The sequence below is a fragment of the Colias philodice genome, chromosome 18 (genome assembly GCF_061535455.1).
Source record: "Colias philodice isolate Cphi_HAF_F1 chromosome 18, ilColPhil1 Martin Lab GWU primary, whole genome shotgun sequence".
NCBI lineage: Eukaryota > Metazoa > Arthropoda > Insecta > Lepidoptera > Pieridae > Colias > Colias philodice.
Window position 1 is genome coordinate 10,290,909 of NC_143103.1, and position 19,653 is coordinate 10,310,561.

The 19,653-nt window shown below is 33.8% G+C and overlaps 2 protein-coding genes across 3 annotated transcripts in view; both read right to left on the reverse strand.

Annotated features, from left to right (window-relative positions):
* LOC149480733 (AMP deaminase 2-like) overlaps window positions 1–13,999 on the reverse strand; it is a 44,685-nt gene extending 30,686 nt beyond the window's left edge. The window contains exon 1 of one of the 2 annotated variants that reach the window (XM_089706768.1): window positions 13,800–13,999. In XM_089706768.1, the coding sequence (XP_089562894.1) occupies window positions 13,800–13,908 (109 nt within the window). In that variant the 5' untranslated portion in view covers window positions 13,909–13,999. The remainder of the gene's footprint in view (window positions 1–13,799) is intronic. The other variant, XM_089706778.1, reaches the window with a different exon arrangement.
* Window positions 14,000–17,289: 3,290 nt separating this feature from the next.
* ATPsynCF6 (ATP synthase, coupling factor 6) lies at window positions 17,290–18,513 on the reverse strand. The gene is made up of 3 exons (XM_089706395.1): window positions 18,391–18,513; window positions 18,089–18,234; window positions 17,290–17,532 (listed from the first exon to the last, which is right to left on the reverse strand). Exons 2-3 carry the CDS (start codon window positions 18,232–18,234, stop codon window positions 17,358–17,360), a joined length of 321 nt encoding a protein of 106 aa, XP_089562521.1. The 5' UTR covers window positions 18,391–18,513; the 3' UTR covers window positions 17,290–17,357.
* Between the last annotated feature and the right edge of the window lie 1,140 nt (window positions 18,514–19,653).

The following is a 19,653-nucleotide window of genomic DNA, read 5'->3' on the forward strand; positions in this document are numbered from 1 at the left end:
ATAGACGAATAGGACTTATCTATCGAATAACTACGTTATTTGAGGAATAAATCTATTGGCCGCTCCAACGGCCAGATAGCGCGCTATTCGACGGTTAGGCGTTTGAGTTGACAACTGACGCGTCAAATTTGGGATATTTTCGTATGTCATAACATAGAGCGTAGAATTATTAACAATTAAACCTCTTTCTATATAATTATTATCAATTAAAATCATATTGAAATTGATTTTTTTGATAGTACTGATGACCATGCCATTGAAAATTTGCCGAACGCTGCCTTTAAGTATGTCGTTTCCATCGTAAAATATATAAATTGAAACACAAATTTAACCAAACTCTTTACTCGAATCAAAACAACAATCAACAATCATAGAAGACAAGTGCACTCCTGACGTGAGTCATAATGACGGTTGTTGACAAATTGCAAGAGTTGACTCTATCCCGCTCTAACCTGACTAATTTAATATGTTTGTTTCGCCACTCCGAGAGCAGAGCTGCCAATATGGAAATATTTGGTCAGATAGTTATTCATCAAATAAATCACGATTGAAAAATAGGCGAGCCGTTATGAGTTAGATAAATAATTGAATAAATCTATTCGAGGGGTAGTTATTAGACTGTTTATCTCGGGATTGAAAAATCGGCCCTAAGACAAATAAAGATACGGGGTTAAATGAGACTTGTGTCAATCAACTAGAAAAAGAATTGGCTTGGAAATGTTATAAGAAATCACCCAATCATTAAACCAACATATTCATAGAATACTACTTCACTTCTCATCCACCCACTATTTGATAAACCAAGAAACCAGGAGGATGGTGTGGTATTAAAGATTACTTTTGGTGGTCTACGGATGTAGGGAAAACAACCATAAAAATTCTCCTGCTGCAGATATGACTAGCAAAACATTTATTGTTACTTTTTCACTGCCCTTAGCAACTTCATAAATGTTCTTCCATCTCTTAGGCCCTATTACTTTCCCTATCTTCGGAAATATACTAAAGCTCGTCTCATCCCCATTAATATTCTCCGTGGGTCTTGTAATATGTCTTCCGTTTCCGATTGATTTTATATTATGTTCTTGTAAGTCATTAAACCACTTTCTTCTGTAACTACAGCCCTGGCCAGCTTCTTTCATTTTAAAAACAAGGAATACCACTTTTTCCCTGTTTTTTCCATTTTTAAACGGATTGGGTCTTTTATCTTCTTTTATAATATTTTTAACGCTATTTATCACGTTGCCACGTGATCCAGGAAAACCGTAGATAGGTAAACCGTAGATCCGTATCCACCATTGAACAATTTCTTCTTCATTTCGGTTTAAGACGGTATCTCTACCAACTGTGCATTCTGTGTCTATTCTTGCATGAAGTCTATCTTGTAAAGTGGTCCTCAGGATGTCGTATTGTCGAGATGCTTCTCTGATGCTCATATTTTGATTTTTGACGACATTAACTGTCTCTATAATTTTACTATGGTCAACAAAAAGGACAAACAAAAAGGTCAACAAAAAGGAAAACGTTTGCAAAAGCCAACGTTTTACTTTTAGTTGATCTTTTGCTAGTTTAGATTGTGCTGGCATGATTTTGGCTTAGCAATTAGTTAACAAAAATTAAAATGCATCACCTCCCTGTTTATTGTAAAGTCCGACGGTAGTAGAAAAGGTTTTACTAAGGTGGCCGTTATTACGCATCAATTCGCTTTATATCGGCCGTAGCTAATAAAAATCGTTTTTAGGCGGCCGACTTTAGGATCCAGTGATCAAACGGAGCTGTTGTTTCATTTCTAACCTTATTAATATCACTGCTAACATATAAAATAGCTAAACATGTTATTTGAAGTTTTCGTGCATTACCCCAATATCGACCACCCGGCCGATATTGAGATTTATCAGCAAATACAGATCCCCAATCTCGGCCCCGCAATTATTTCATTAAAAAGACAAATAAATGTAAAAACACACTTTTTTATAGATAATTTGTCTGTTTTTCTTTGAGAACACATAAAATTCAATACTATATGTTTGTTTAATTCCATTTAAATACTTATCCACGTAAAGCGTCGACTCAGCGATTTGACTACGCAATGCCGCCAAACTACGCACGTTTTTACCTGCACGTGCTCTATGGCTTACTGAATTTTCAAGAGTTGAGGTACCCACACCGAAATTTGGGAGGTTTTGCTTATGTATATAGAGTCACTTTTTGCATAAAAACTTTTATGATTTAAGATCGATATTTATAGTTATATTCCGTTTTCTCGAAAAGGCCGATATTAGGAGCAGGCCGATAATAGGAGACTCCACCCTAACCAAAAACGGCAATTGACAATCGATGCGAGTTTCAAATATTATATTCCAAATTCCATATTCAAATTTATAATTTTTTATTAAAATTTTCATTTGTTTAGAATACCATATTCATGCCATATTTCCCTCTAAAACTATTTACTTATATCTAAAACAACACGTTGTTTATTTTCCTTATTGCAATTTTGCAAACTACCTAATTACCTTCATAGTATATAAGTTCTCTTTATACCTACTACGCTAATTAGCTATATTCTTTAATTTTCCTTTAGAAAAACCGGTCGCCACAATTTTTGTCGCATAAGGGTTCCTCCAAAAATGTTAAGTAAACGCAACCAAAGTTAGGTACCAGTTTCCACAATAACAGCGCCATTTTGATTTAAAAATCAAAACACGAACACACGTGCGTCATTGTTTATTTTCAATAAATAACTCCCGGTCGTTCAACGAACATTAAAATAAAAACAGCTTTAAGCATGGACGTATAAAAAAAGACGGACGGTATATCGCCTAAACATTGAGTGAAGCCTAGTAATGGCGGCGAAACATCCATGTGTGTGTGCCATGTTGCCATGGCAACAGCTGTCCTGATGACAATGGCGGCTGTATTTTTTTCTATAAATTTTGCCGTAATAATTTTGTCATTAAAACATAAAAGAAATAACTTGCTTCCCTGTGGAATGTAATCCCTTGTGTTTTGTTATTTAAAATTGTACTGTTGCGACACCATTTAACCACGCAAGACGGCATTTTAAATATTTTTTGTGAAACAGTGACGCAGTTAATCAGTCGGTAGTTCACGACGTAATGGCGGCCGACTAGCTTACTATGGTGAGAGTGTGTGCGTGTTTATTGTCTTTACACGATCGCTAGCTTACTATGGTGGCTTCACGTTGTTTGTTCGTAATACGGCGTCCGTCTTTTTTTATACGTCCATGGCTTTAAGTTAGCGTTTTTATTTGAGTTACCGAGACATCAATGTTTTTATTTTTGCGTGCAATTGTTTTGTCTTGTTGGCAGAAGTTAATTAATTTTGTCGAAATAAATTACCGGTCCGTTTGAAGTTTCCTTTTTTAAAAGTATTCCAAATTTAAATTTGAATTTGTAATTGCTATCAACAAATGAAAATATGATCTTACCTAACCATAGTTGAGAGAATTTTTAAACATCACGTAATTTCAAATATTATATTTATTTATATCGTGAAAATATGAGATTAATTATACTCGTATCTACTGGATTTATTTTAATTGATGCTGGATTACTCAGCTGGATTGTTTTATTTTTATACAAAAGTACAAAACCCAGGCCTAGACTCAATCTAAACAGAGCTTATGTAATGTGAAAAAATTTAAAAACAATAATAATATTATGATTTATAATATGAACTTACTTCAAATAACGTTTTCTTTTAATTTACATTCATAGACACATAACTAAATAAAATATTTTAGTAGATAATATGCTAGTCATAGAATAACCGGTTGGTGAAAATTTATATTATGAATAGGAATCGAATCGAATAAATTCAAAAACGACTTTCGATTTAAAAAAATAGTAAACCACTTTTACCCAGTTGGAGACGCAAAAAGCAGAGTTGCTTTATTCAGCATATTACACACTCTTAAAACTGGAATGGCCTATATTTATTACATATTTACACTTATATCCAGAAATACACCTAACTATTTCTTGTGAATCTAGACGAGGTGCTAACTATTTTATTAAGATAAATCTCCATCAAACGATATTTATTAAAAATGAAAATATTTGGCTTGGCTAGACTACAGCGACATTAGTTCTTTATATTTGCGGATTTTTTTTTTAGTTCAAGACTAAAATATCTTTAAGTGGCGTAAAAAATGTTGTAGATGCCTACTTACATTTGTAACAACATGTGTTACAAATTATCTTTTATTATATTTTCAGTAGGAATGCTAATTTAGGAGATAAAATATAAAACTGTTATGCGACCTCTGTGAAAAACACGAAAAGGCCTAAAAATTTAACATTTCTAATAATGTTTATCCAAATAATTGATTGATTTGCATGTCTGTTATGTTCTCACAGCTGAACAGTTCAATGGATTTGAATACATAATATTCATATAGATACAGTACCTAAAGTAAAACGCTAGCACACGCTTCACTGATTTCGTAAAAATAACTTTTCAGTTGATGGAAAAGTTTGAGCAAAAGTATGCCACAACACACAACTCAAAAACAACGTGATTTTCACGTGATAACAGTAATTATAAATTACCTGCCTACAAGTTGACAAAGGAGCAACACTGAAAAGTTTGCCATTTATCTATTTGATTTATAATCTGTGTCTCGTGCCAACTAGAGCAATGGTTCACGCATTCGATGTTTTATCAATGTTAGCACAAATAACCTATACTAGTTGCAAGTTGCAACTAATTTGGCGCATATCACAGACTGCTGACTAGCTGCGCTCCGCGGTTTCACCCGCGTGGCTCCGTTTCTGTTGGTCTTAGCGTGATGAATGATGATATACTTATTATAGACTTTCTTGATAAATGAGCTATCCAACACCGAAATAATTTTTCAAATCGGACCAGTAGTTCTTGAGATTAGACAAACAAACACTTCAGCTTTATAATATTAGTAGGTACAGATAATATAATAGCATAATATCATACAGAATATTGAATGACTCAAATTGCAATATAATTTTGCCAATTTGCATTTGATTCATTTACAAAGCGTTTATGACGATGCAGATGATGGAATAATTATAGAAAGAAAACGTGAGCATTTTTCTAGGAAATTTCGACTGCCATGCGTTATAATGTGAGTTCAAGGTTTTGTTTCGACGCGTTTGCTCGGTTATGGCAAAGGGGTAAAAAAAAATCTCTTTATGTTATTTCTCACAAAATTTAACATTTGATTAGACAGACTGTCACAATGTCTATAAAAAAAAAGTTAAATAAAAAATACTTATTTATTATTATCACCGTAACAAATGATTGCCAATCAACACAACCAAATACTACCATAACCTAATAATAGACCACATTCGGAAAATGGCAATAATGTAAAAAACAATTAAACCGCATTAAAATCAAAACAACAAACACCTGGCATGAATTTAGATGATAAGTAAGATATATCGGAACGTCGTGAAAACTATTTCTGTATTTCACGATTGCCAAACTCCCACGAGAAGCTCAAATGTACGTGTGTCAAAGACCTTCCACTTTCCATACGATTGCGTATTACATTCTTAGATGGATGAAATTGAATGTTTTTCGGGTGTTGATAGATATCATATTGATATTTAATTCTGTAACATAGCTTATGTATCACCTAATAAGACCATTTATAAAAAAGTTCTAGACTTCAGAAGCTGTGAATTGACGCTTCTTGAATGTACCAAAACTTGCTACATTTTCTGAACATTTCTTTTTATTAAAAGTTAAAACTTGCGATGTCTAGGTACCTATACATATTTTATTTATTGACTAAAAGAACATTTATTGTGCCTTAATGATTTTAAGAACTTAGGTACTAATTTTCATTGATCAATTCGTAATTATTAGCACAGAATATAATAAAGAATATTCCCGCCATACCCGCATACCTACAATAAATACCTATGTATAGCATAGCCATAGGCATAAATTAATTGAATTGGGTTTATTGTTGTTTTTAAATTTTAATGTTTAAAACAAAACACATATTTCACAGAAAGAAACGTTCATTTTGTTTTTTTGTTTGTGAAAAACTGACTTCCAAATTTTCCATTTGAATAATACGTAATGTTTTCAGTTTTAGTTACCTATATGTATTATATTCATGCTTTATTAGCGGTGTAAAATTATGAAAAATGAATCGTAATTTCATCACATTTAGTTCTATTTTAATATTGTTTCGAAGAACTGAAATTTTATCAGCAGTGCAATCATGAGTATGACCATACAGACTAATAATAATATACTACGTATACAAGTATGACTAATTTTCGCAACAATTATTGATGGTTTTCATGTAGAAAACTACTTAAGACTATAAAACAAAATGATTTCATGTTTATAAAAATCTATTAGGTATCCCATAAGTAACGCTTTATAACAATAATAATGTAGGTAAACAATTAGGTACAAAAAAATTGAATAGGTACCAGCCAATCAATTGAGATATTATATTGCAATCAACGCTAACTAATCCCTTGATATGGATATAAATCACAATTTAAGAATTTGCGGTTATATAACGTGAAGGTACATTTTATAAGTACATAGCTCCTAGATTTATTCTTAGATACAGTTAATTGCGTCATTACGTTCATTTCAGTAAATAAGAGCCGGCCTTGTGTTCAACCCATGATGCGCTGAGAAAGTAACAGAATTTCATGATTTTTGGTTCATCATACCGCTTGGATTCCAAACGTAAACGCGGGAACTCGCATCGATTGTCAATAATTGCCAAAAAGCGCGGGAAAATCACTGTCAAATTTCACTTTTTTCTTTTTTTAGCATTAAAGCACAAGACACACTGTTTTAATTTATTTTCAGTAGGACAATGTGATTGAACGTGTGCTATGTTGTCGACTGAACGGCGCTGGCTGGCACCGACACAAATATACATGCTTTTGTGTTTAGCACAATCAGCCGCGTCACGGACAAACTGTCAAGCGTATCTTTGTTGATTTGGGATAATCGCTATAATTTTTTACATAGTTTTTGTTAAAAAATAAAAACATCTTATATAGGAATTTTGTAATATTTATTGATAATTTACTTAGATCATTAAGTTGATCTTAGATAATTTACCTATTAGTAAATAACCCTGTTCTCCGTTTCTATACAGGGTGTCCCACTATTGGTATATTAAGCGCGAAGGAACTTGTAGTCTTGCATACATTGATCACGTAAAAAATACTTAAACAACAAAATTACGTCAAAATTTTTTTGATAAATTTTTCCTGAAAATCCATGTTTTCTTCTCTAGCTTAGCATATACCGCTTCTCTAATATGAGCATTTTGTCTATGAAAACAATCTTAAACGATAGCTCACGTGCTGATGGCAAAGTTCTTTTTAACTACTTACACAAAAATAGGAGCCCCGCCAAGCGGGGCTCCGTCGCCTCGCAACCGTCTTCTTCTGGATTTATTAGATTTTTACTTTTTAGCACTATTGTCAAAACAAGTGACGTTTGTTTACTACACCACTATTGACCTCAATATATTAAGCGATTTCCAGATAACAATAAATAAGTGACGTACGTTTGGGAACCCCAGTATATTAATTGGTATTTGGGAAATATTCTAGTGATCGTTAGCTTTTTTTAGCCTAACAATAATGACCAAATTAGAAGTCATGGTATTACATAATTGGTAACATCTGAGTAGTGACAATATACTATAATATTTGGTCTAAAGTGTATTTTAAAGGCGTCCATATATTTTTTGGGTAGTCAATAATACGAAAAAATGGTTTTATTTAATAATATTTCAGGAAACGTAATTTGGTGACCATTTATCCATTCTGGTAACCGTTTAGAATTTTTTTGGCAGTAAAATAGGTACTTTTTTGGGTGGTGTTTAAACACAAGCCTTTTAAGAATTCATCTTTATGAAAAAAAATGCGTCTGGAATTTTATAAGTATTTTTACGTACTCAGCGTATGCAAAACTATAACCTCCTTTGAGCTTAGTATACCAACAGTGGGACACCCTGTATAATCTTATATGTATATAAAAATGAATCGCAAAATGTGTTGGTAAGCGCATAACTCGAGAACGGCTGAACCGATTTTGATAATTCTTTTTTTATTATATTCCTTGAAGTACGAGGATGGTTCTTATGTAGAGAAAACGTAAACATGTACCACGGGCGAAGCCGGGGCGGACCGCTAGTATTATGTATAACAATATAGGTACATGCTTGGTACAAGCTTGGTACATGCAAGAGTAGGTACTTGCGCCTGTAGGTACATTTACGTTAGCTCCGACATCAACATAGATGTTTTACAAAAGTAGAGCAACTTTTTTAATTATTTTGTTTTATTCAAAAAATCAATCGTACCAACATAATATAAATTATAATAAAACTTGCTGTCTCGGCATTCGGTAAACGTTGTTCTGTCTTATCACTTAGGAAATGAAAAATAAATGTCCGATTCACAGATCTACCGGATATGCATTATGCACAAAAAAATTCAGGAGAATCGGTCAAGCCGTTTCAGAGGTTTTACTACAAACACGGCGACACGAGAATTTTATAACTATTTTAGATTAAATTTACTGACAAAATTTAATCTCATATTTTATCATTATTGTATACTTTATAGTTATAACTTATTTTAATAACTTTCATTATTACGAAGTACCTAACCAAGCTGTGCTATTCTAATATCTTATCTTATCTAATATTTTGTCAATTAAACATTGTGAAAGGTTTCTGCTATCTATTAAGGCTTTGTCAGATAGGACGCGTATTTTAGCGCTGCGTAGTAGCGCTACAGCGTCCTGTTTTAACGTCGCGCGAGGCTTCGTCAAACAGAACGCTTTAGCGCGCGTTAGGACACAGCAATTGATATTATTAAAGTTGCATGTTGTTTACATAATTATTACTTACGAACAAAACAAGGTACAGCGATATTAACTCCGGAGTCGGAAGAATTTTTTACTTACCAGTTTCATTAATTTTTTCTCCGATTTGTGCCCACAATTTTGCCTTCATTGATATATCTTTATAGTTTATATGAACTATCCTTCGTATTATATAAGCATGGATATTTTCTAACCAATTCTATCAAATTTTCGGTCATTATGCAGTATTTTATTATTATTTTACGCCTATTAACTCCGACGCTAAAATAAAATTTGTAAAAAAATACAACACCCGACGTTAAAGCGTCCTAACGCCGCGACAGAGCGTTGCGTACTGCTAGCGCCGGCGCTCTGTTTGACGGTATTCTACGATGGTAGTAGAACACATCTTAGCGTCATATCGCGGCGTCAACTTAACGCTCTGACGCGCGCTAAGTACGCGTCCTGTCTGACAAAGCCTTTAATATTCGAATGTGTTATATGCGATGTTGTCGGCGATAAGTTTTCGTACTTATTTTAAATATGTCCTACATTCATAATTATTTCTAAAAGTAACAATATAGAAGATTTTACAGCCAACTCTTAACTGCCTGTATAATAATATAATCTCTGGTAGAATTAATTTTGAATATTATTTTAAAACATAATTTTTAACGGGTCTAAGTACCCGTCTAAAGACTAGAAGTCGAGAGTAGCTGGTGCTGTGAGGACTCTTGTTCCTTGTGCCGCCAGAGGTTAGTTTTTAACAATTATTTCTAGATTTAATAAATTCATTTGCCAATTTTATGTATTTGCTCCTACTGTACCTACTACTTATAAGGATTTGTAAAAATATTTAATACTAGAGGTCCGCCCCGGCTTCGCCCGTGGTACATATTTCGCAATAAAAGGTAGCCTATGTCCTTTCTCGGGTATCAAAATATCTCCATACCAAATTTCATGCATATTGGTTCAGTAGTTTAGGCGTGATTGAGTAACAGACAGACAGACAGAGTTACTTTCGCATTTATAATATTAGTATGGATAGGCACATGGACAAAAAATGTACTAAGTATGTCATTATAGAAACTTTTAGACGCGTTTGTGATACGAAAAAAAATATATCTATAATCAGTCCTCCTATTTCTTAAAATTCTCCAGTCTAAAAATAATCTCGATAAGACCAGCTACTCACGTACCTGCAGCAGGGGTAATATTGGAATTGGACCCTTAATTCGCTCCTTAATTATGATGTGTATATAGGCAAGCAGGGGCAATTTAGAGTGCAACTGAAATTGCTCCGACCGTCCACCAAGTACCAAGCAATATCGCCCCTGTGGCAGGTACGTGAGTAGCCGGTCTAAATATAATGACTAAAATCTTAACACATACATTGCCGTGACATCGTGTGTCTAATATAGGATTATTTTATCTGTGGTGTCATACACGAGGACACGTAACACGTTTAAAGATCTACACAACGATCGCTATTCACAGGACCTACACGTGTAGCGATAGCGATTAGATAAAATTCTAATTTACAAATTTTACTTAGTTAATTATAGCATAAATTACATGTACAAAATTCCGTAGAAGCTTAGCATAGAATTTGGACAATTTAAATTTTAAGATTCATTAAATGAGAATGACAGCTTGCAATGGCAATCCAATGAAGATATAGGTTGCAAATATCAGCTGAATAGAAAATAATCTTAACATAAAAATGTAGACATCATGATTAGAGTTGATAGCAATAGAATCGGCAGGAATCGGCTATTAGTTTTGGAAATGCGATATCAAAATTCAAATAGGTATAATGTTAACTACCAAGTTAATTCTGCATATACCTAGGTACCTAAATGACTTCTAAATGACGTGCAGGTTCGAATTTCGATTCTAGGAATTTACCAATCAGCTTTGCAGAATGAATCATAGATAAGAAAACGCTTTTAAAAAAAAATAACTATGGATTTAAAAAAAATTAACAAAGGAACACTTCGAGATGCCACATAACCTTCTAATAATTTTTTTTAGGTCCATGCTCTAAGTATTCAACCCTTTTTTAGGTAAACCTGATGCATCCCTATTTAGGTAGATACCTACCTAGTTTTAGTTCGGCGTTTGTTAATAATTATTCGTGTGTTATTTGTTAAAATTTTAAAATATAACGGTTTTTTATATTTTTTCTATTCAATATTATAGGACGTACCTACCTAACCTTTCTATTAAAAAGCTCACCTTTCTATTAAAAAGCTCAAATCAGGAAAAAGCCCCGGCCCCGATGGTATAACAAATGAGATGATCATAGCGAGCCAACCACACATAGTAAAACCTCTGACAAATTTATTCAACCTCGTTCTACAGAGAATAGAATTTCCAAAACAATGGCTATGCTCAGATATAATATTATTATACAAAAAAGGAGACCCTAAATTTATAAGTAACTACAGACCGATTAGTTTAATTCCATGCATATATAAAGTATTTACCTCAACTCTGCTAAGAAGACTGACATATATCTTAGATGAAAAACAACCCATTGAACAAGCGGGCTTTATGAAAGGAATGTCTACAATTGACCATATACATACAGTAAAACAGTTAATAGAAAAATATAAAGAATTCAACCAGCCCTTATATATATGCTTTATTGACTATGCAAAAGCATTTGACTCTATTTTACATAGTACTATATGGAAAGCATTAAAAGCTCAAGGTGTCAACGACACATACATATCAATTATAAAAACAATATATGAAAACAGCTATGCTAGAGTAAAATTAGATATACAAGGACCAACATTCAAGATTAACCGTGGTGTTAAACAAGGGGATCCACTTTCAGCAAAACTGTTTATATCTGTACTGGAATATATCTTCAGCCAGCTAAATTGGGAGTCATATGGTCTCAAAATCAATGGACGATATTTATCGCACCTGAGATTTGCAGACGATATAGTACTGTTGTCAGAAAATGTAAGAGAATTGCAAACAATGATAGAATCGCTAAATAAATATAGCAAAAAAGCAGGTTTAAATATAAATCAGGAAAAAACTAAGATTATAACAAACAGCCACCAGTTACAAGTCACAATAAATGAAACTCCTATAGAATATGTTGAAGACTACATTTACCTCGGACATCTTATCTCATTTAAGCTATGCAACGAAAAAGAAATAGAAAGAAGAGTCAAGCAAACATGGAATAAATATTGGGCTATGAAAGAGATTTTCAAAGGACAAATACCAATTCCACTAAAAGCTAAAGCCATGGACATATGTCTTACACCTTGCCTAACGTATGCATGTCAAACATGGCCCCTTGCAAAAAAGCATTTAAACAGAATTAGCATCTGCCAACGAGGCATGGAACGAAGCTTTTTGAATATTAAACTTAAGGATAGAATACGAAATAGTGATATAAGAAAAAGAACGAAAGCTCAAGATGCAGTAAGATATGTATGTAAATTGAAGTGGAAATGGGCAGGTCACCTGTGCAGATTGAGAGATGACAGATGGTCACATTCGGTAATAAATTGGACACCTTTTTATAAAAAGCGTAAGAGGGGAAGACCAATCACACGATGGAGTGATGATATCAAAAATCATGCAGGTGCCCTTTGGACTAGATTAGCTAAGAACAGGGATGAGTGGAAGAAATTGGAGGAGGCTTTTACCGCAAAAAGCGGTCCTTATTATATTTAATTACATACTATTACAATTAGAAAGACTAATTAACTAACACTTAATTTAATATTTAAAAAATAGAATTGTTATAGAGAAATAAGAATAATGTTAATACTAACCACACTAACAACAAAATTTGTAATTAGATATAAGTAAAGGAATTAATAAAAGCTTTATTTATTTTATTTTATTTATTTACCTACCTAACCTCAGGCAGCAAGCTGCAGGCAAAGGTAGGTAGGTACTTAGTTAAATACAAAATTGGAGACATATCTTCTTCTTATATATAAAAATGAATCGCAAAATGTGTTGGTAAGCGCATAACTCGAGAACGGCTGAACCGATTTCGATATTTCTTTTTTTTTATATTCCTTGAAGTACGAGGATGGTTTTTATGTAGAGAAAACGTAAACATGTACCACGGACGAAGCCGGGGCGGACCGCTAGTCTTATATATAAAAATGAATCGCAAAATGTGTTGGTAAGCGCATAACTCGAGAACGGCTGAACCGATTTCGATAATTCTTTTTTTATTATATTCCTTGAAGTACGAGGATGGTTCTTATGTAGAGAAAACGTAAACATGTACCACGGGCGAAGCCGGGGCGGACCGCTAGTTCTCAATATACCTGCATAATATGGCTGTATTAAGTGTGTCCAGAAGTAATAAACCATTGAAGTAATATGTACTTATGTAATAAACGAATTGTTATTTTGAAAGAATTGCAAAACTGCTTTTCATAAAAACAAGACATGTGAAATGTTTAACGCCAGCTGACCGAGCCGAGTATCGATCGGCCGCACACCCTTGCCACGGAAAAATACCCCTAAAACACTCTTCAACACTTCAACAAGGTGGTTATTCACCTTGGTGTTGTAATAAAATATAGTACTCCTATTGCAATAAAAGATAATTGACTGTAATAATAAGGTATTCGTCGTGATAATATCATGAATTTCGATATGAAGTGACAACGTGGTAACTCCGTTTTAATCGAGAAAGGAAAATTAGCAATTCGAATCTTCCGGTAAAATGTAAGAATGTAAACATCATTGTTTCTTTTCGACTAAATCGACAATAACATTGAAGTCATTACGCATCACGTTGCAAATTACACCAGCTGTTTCAGGTTATGAAAATGTGTTTATCCACGAAAATAAACGTTTTGTTAAAACAAGGACATAACATAAATTAAACGTCGTTTTCAATTAACGCTAGGTACAGGACTTAAAACAAGAAAACAAACCTATCCGCTTGTTTAGATGTGGCGTACTGCGTCCCACGTCGTCCTCATCCACATCAACGTCGAATGAAAAAGGAAAACTCTTCGTGGAGCCGACGAAACCGGCTGCCATAGTAACAATTATTTATTTGTCACTTATCATTGCGCGATCTTAACGCCGTGCCGCTTCAGTGATGGCGGAATGGCGACTGCGGCGCGGCATGTGCGACTGTCTACAGTCTGCCGAGTATGAATCGCGACGCTAACTACGTAAAAGTATGTCCTATCGTTTGATTTGAACTCTTGTTTACAAGGACTTATCACTATCAGAAAAAATAGAACACACCACACACCAAAGCTAAAGTAACTTTGTAACCTTGCGCTTTTACTTTACGCAGCTTTTACCTAGCTTCAGAAGCTGGGAAAGAAAATTCGGAAATAAAACATGTTGTCTGAATGATAAATTGATAACAATGTTAAAATGTATGTTTTAATCAGTGTTTCTATATTAATAAATTAATAATCCTTAGTTGTAGCTATGTACTTTATATACTGCATCTATGTAGATAGGTAGGTACTACTTTTTTTTTTTTTTTTTTTTTTACGTTGGGAAATGCCTTTACGCATCCCCCTCGCCAGTTTTACTGTCCAAGGGGGTATGTGGGACTCGCACGAAGCCATACCCACTAAAACCCAACGGTTGCCGTCTATCATCTTGAACGGCGGGGGTTAACAGCCAGGCCTTGTACCCCCGCCGTCTGTGGCGACTGCCGCTTCTTGGCGGCCCTTCGAGATCCGGGAGTGCCAATGGGCGACGATATTAAATAATATCGTCGTTCCATTTCCGGACCTAACCACCTTACGCCGCGGGGGGCTCCGGTTTAGGTAGGTACTACTACCACATACGATTGTAAACAATTATTATCAGGAATCTACAGTACATACCTATTGAAATGGCCTTCAACAGAAAATTAATTTCCTTTTAGGCTCTTAGGCTTCCATCCATAAAGGTGATGCTGAGAAAACCCTTCCGCTTCCCAACAGCTGACCTGTATAGCGAGTTCGCAGTCCTAAGGGTCAGGCAGCTCTTCGTTCTCAAGGCTGTGTTAACTACTCACAGAACCTTAAAAATAAGAAAGGACTTTAAAAAACTCACCTCAAGGCGTACATTCTCACTGCCATGTCCTCGTGCATCCTCCCTTTTAGCTAAACGATGTCCAAAATTTTTGTTTCCTCGGATATACAATAGTGTCAACAAACATTGTAACATAACACTACTATCGAACTACACATGCAAGAAGGTCATAAAGAAATGGTTACATACGCTGTCTTTTGAAGAAACCGAACAATTACTTAAAGGACCACTGAGCTGACACACACTATAACAATATGCCTTCACTCACAAACAATGACACACACACACAAACACGCACTCACTCACGCACACACACACGTGAACACACACACACACACACGTAAACACACACACACTATCACGAACACGCGTGCTGCAAACCGCAAAATAATGTACCTACTTTGTTTTTCTTTTATTTTTTTATTAATTGTATTAACTTCCATTACATTAGATTATTTACCTACTTGTTAACTTTCTACTGTCCATAACATATGTATATAACCAAGAAGCGCAACTCAGGGTCCCAAGACACAAGTATTTCACTTAGTTTGGGACCCACTGTCGTCATATAATGGACAAATAAATTTATTTCATTTCATTTCATTTTTCATTTTAAATTTTTTTATAAATTTATCTCAAACCTGATGCACAATAATGCATAAGGTAATGTCGATAAATAAACAATAAATAACACACCCCCATTAGATTATCATTGATCTTTTAATACTACTGACTAACCCGCCACTCGCCAGTGAAATCATTAGCATAGCATTACCAACAGATTAACTTAACTAGTTAGTTACTTAGGTACCTACAATTTATTTTTGAATTTTCATAAATACGTAAGTATACATAGGTATTTACTACCTTTAGAGAAGCAACGATTTTTACCTGTGCTTTTACCGTAAAAGTGAAAAGTTGTACAACCCCTTCCTTTTAGAACTTTTCATTCTAACACGAACGTTGTAAAACATGTACAAATACGTAACGAAAAACTCATAATATGCGATTTACTGCTCGTATCATAATGAAATATTCATTCGACAAAATGAAAATCTGCATGGTAATATGAAAATAAGCTATATCGTCGCAAATACGAGAACGTGGTGTAATATTATATTGTGTGTGTGTGTTTATGAAATATACTGAGTCATGATGTAAAAGTTCTAGCATTTTTTTTTCACACATCCTTGTTACTGTATTGTTTGTTAATTTAACAATTTATTACCAAGTGAGGCACACACCAAATCAATTTTTTCTAATAACTTTTTCTATTTATGCTCCGCCCTACTCATGAGTGTTATATATTTTATAGACTTCCTCACTTAATGATCTAAGCTTCCTCATAACACATAAATTGACTTGTGGCATCTTATACACTACCTAGTTACATATACATTTTTATAAATCTACCAAGCGAAAAATATGTACGCCTACCTTAAAAGTATCGCAAAAATTTAATCTTTGCTTTAACCATATAAACAAACTCGACTAGTAATTAAATTTTATTTGGGAAATTAAAGTATGACTTACTTTGACCAAGTTATAACATACTAGCGGTCCGCCCCGGCTTCGCTCGTGGTACCTACATGTTTACGTTTTTTTTTCATAAGAACCATCCTCGTACTTCAAGGAATAGATTCCGCAGCGCACGTGATGACAGAATTTTTATTAAGGATTTTTTTACACCTTGGGTTACATTATTGCATTTTTGGTAAGGATCTCTATTTTTTTTGAAAATGCAATAATATAGCCTATGTTGCTCAGCGTTCTAATGGTGAAAGAATTTTTGAAATCGGTCCAGTAGTTTATGCGTGAAAACCATACGTACATACATAATTACGAACCTTTCCTATTTAATATAATATTAGTATAGAAAACCAACTGTGTAATGTTTATATTTTAGATTGTACCTACATAGAATATGGCTAGTAAAATTTACTTTTGCACAAAATTATTTAATAAGGGCATAAATTTCGTGAAAATCTTCCAAATGAATACATTTCACTATATAGTTCTTAATAAATTAAAAATAGATTTAAAAATATTATATTACTAGTGGTCCGCCCCGGCTTCGCCTGTGGTACCTACATGTTTAAACTATCCTATCTCTCAAGTTGGATCGAACTGCACATGGTGTGCGAATTTTATTATAATCGGTTAAGTGGTTTAGGCACAGACTAATAATAATATACTACGTATGTTTAGGAGTCCATTGAGGACAAACATTGTGACACGAGATTTATATATATTAAGATGTATCATATCGAAAACCCATTTTGATTGTCTTATTGTCTTGATAACAGATTTATATCTACTTCAACTAAGGGTTAGAACAAAATCAAGACTATAATAAACGAGACGATTCAATAAAAACAATTATTAGTTTAAATAACCAGTTTATTTCCTAACACTGTGGTATGATAACCAATTAATACGCTAATTGTTCACTTCTTGGCAGCCTGTTCGTTGATGGGGTCTAGCTTGGGGTCTTCAAACTTGAACGAGGGGAATGCGGTCATGTCGACACCAGATCCACCTCCGTACTGGCGTTCCAGCTTCTCCAACTCTGCTTTGAGTTCCTTTTCTACAGCAGGACTGACATCTACCATCTTGCCACCACTGAAAGTCAATTTATTTATTTATTTATTTATTATACTTTATTGCATTGAAAATAAATAAATACACATAACAAAGACAATACTACAGAAACAGCAAAGGGCGGCCTTATCGCTAGGTAGCGATATCTACCAGGCAACCAATTTATATTGTTAATTTTGCAATTAGATGGACTAAATCATGTATAAATGACTTGCCGTATACATTAGAAACTTATTTCATCAAAAGCATAAATGCTTTATTACTGCTAGTAATTCCTCTGTACTCCTACTGCGCCTTTTAATTACTTTACCTTACAATGCAAACTGCAACTGCATCTTTTACTGAAAGATACTATGTGATGCCATGTGATAGAAACAATCAGGTATTAAAAATCTATTAAAGAATATACAATTTACCACTTCCCTTAAGTACTAGGTTCTGGTTTAACATAGCAATTTCCAACAGAATGGGATAACATGAATATTTTTAGTTTTAGGCTGGTTATGATACAGAATCATTGCAGCCATACATTAAAATGATGATTTTTAATATCCTGATCGGAAAGTAGAGTACTTACGCGCTTTTCTGTTTGTATTCTCTGATTTTGTCAAGGAACAACTGCTGGATTGGGTCGGAGGCTTTGGACGCCGCTGCCAGGTTTCTGGTGACCTGGACTGACACACGCGCAGCGCGGAGGCTACCAAGGAGTGAAGATGAGAGCATCTGAAAGCAATATTCCTAACCTTTAAATCAATTACATAACAAATATAAATAAGTATTTTTTACCATTATCATATTTCTGCATTAATAAAGGAAAATCGAGAAACTTAATTATGAAGTCATAATACTCGAAAATTGATACAATTTGGGAATACACACCTTTTATTTTATTAAAAATTACTATTTTCCAATCGGCAGTACAGTATTGAATCTGGTTACAGATTAAAAAACCAATACGGAAACGTCAAGTGTCAACTATCAAAGTCAAGATTTAAAAATCAATAGAGTATAAATTTTTCTATATGTAAAAATCTGAGGTGCTATAGGTAAACCAGAATCTCATGGCAATTTGGGAAATCAAAATTTTGAGTGTGCAACCCTAGGGAAAATGGACTGAACGATCTTGATACTGTGTATTTTTTATTTTGTCCTCAATATCTTGAGTCACATTACACAAGTGGATAATACTGTATTTAATAATGAGATATCCACGTATTATTAGGTAGGTACTTATTACATGTATAATATACATATTACTTTTCTAAAGGTAATACATAATATGTATTATGTATTTACACATACCTACAGGTAAATTAGCTTGGAGAAATTTTTGCATATGTAGTGGTGTGTATATTACTCAGATCTTAGAGCGCGTTTCCACTATATCGTTCTGGCCTATACAAAAATGTTTCGATATCCTAACATTACTATTTAACTTTATACTTATTCCTAGCAACACTTTTGTTTTCAATAAAAACAAGTTTTTATTTGAAAGAAAATGGTTTTGACTTTATAAAAAAAAATATATCATTCAATTTTACGTCCTTGAGCAAACGACAAGGCGACTACCGTGAAACAATAAAATATCGTGTCCATAATAATTTGTTTCATAATTAATATTTGACCATAATAATTACGAAACAAAACAAATAAATAAATCGTCACTTGATAGTGGAAAGTGGAAACACGCACAAAACCAGAATAAACCAGTTTACGCTGTCCGCAGGTGCCACGTGCAGTCGTTTGGTAGCGTTAGAACATAAAGCACATTTCATTCAAAAATTATAATTATTATGTACGTAGTTTAATTGATAAATTTTGTATTTGTTGATTGTTGTTATTATTTGTTATTATTGTTATAATATTTGTTGAAGTGAATTACATGTCCCGCAGCCGGAGGCCCCAAATGAAAACTCAGATGTACTTAAAAACTACATTTAATAGCTAAAATGAGACTTTTACACCCATGTCTGCACGATGCAGACCGGAGTTAAAGAATGAATTTATACAGTTTAATAATTATAAAGACGTAAGCTTGGATGCTATAAGGGAAATCGCATCCACATTCTATTCCCGTGCGAACGGCGTATTCAGCAGTTTTGTATGAAGGCAGGGCCATAACTAGTGTTTAATTTGTGTGTA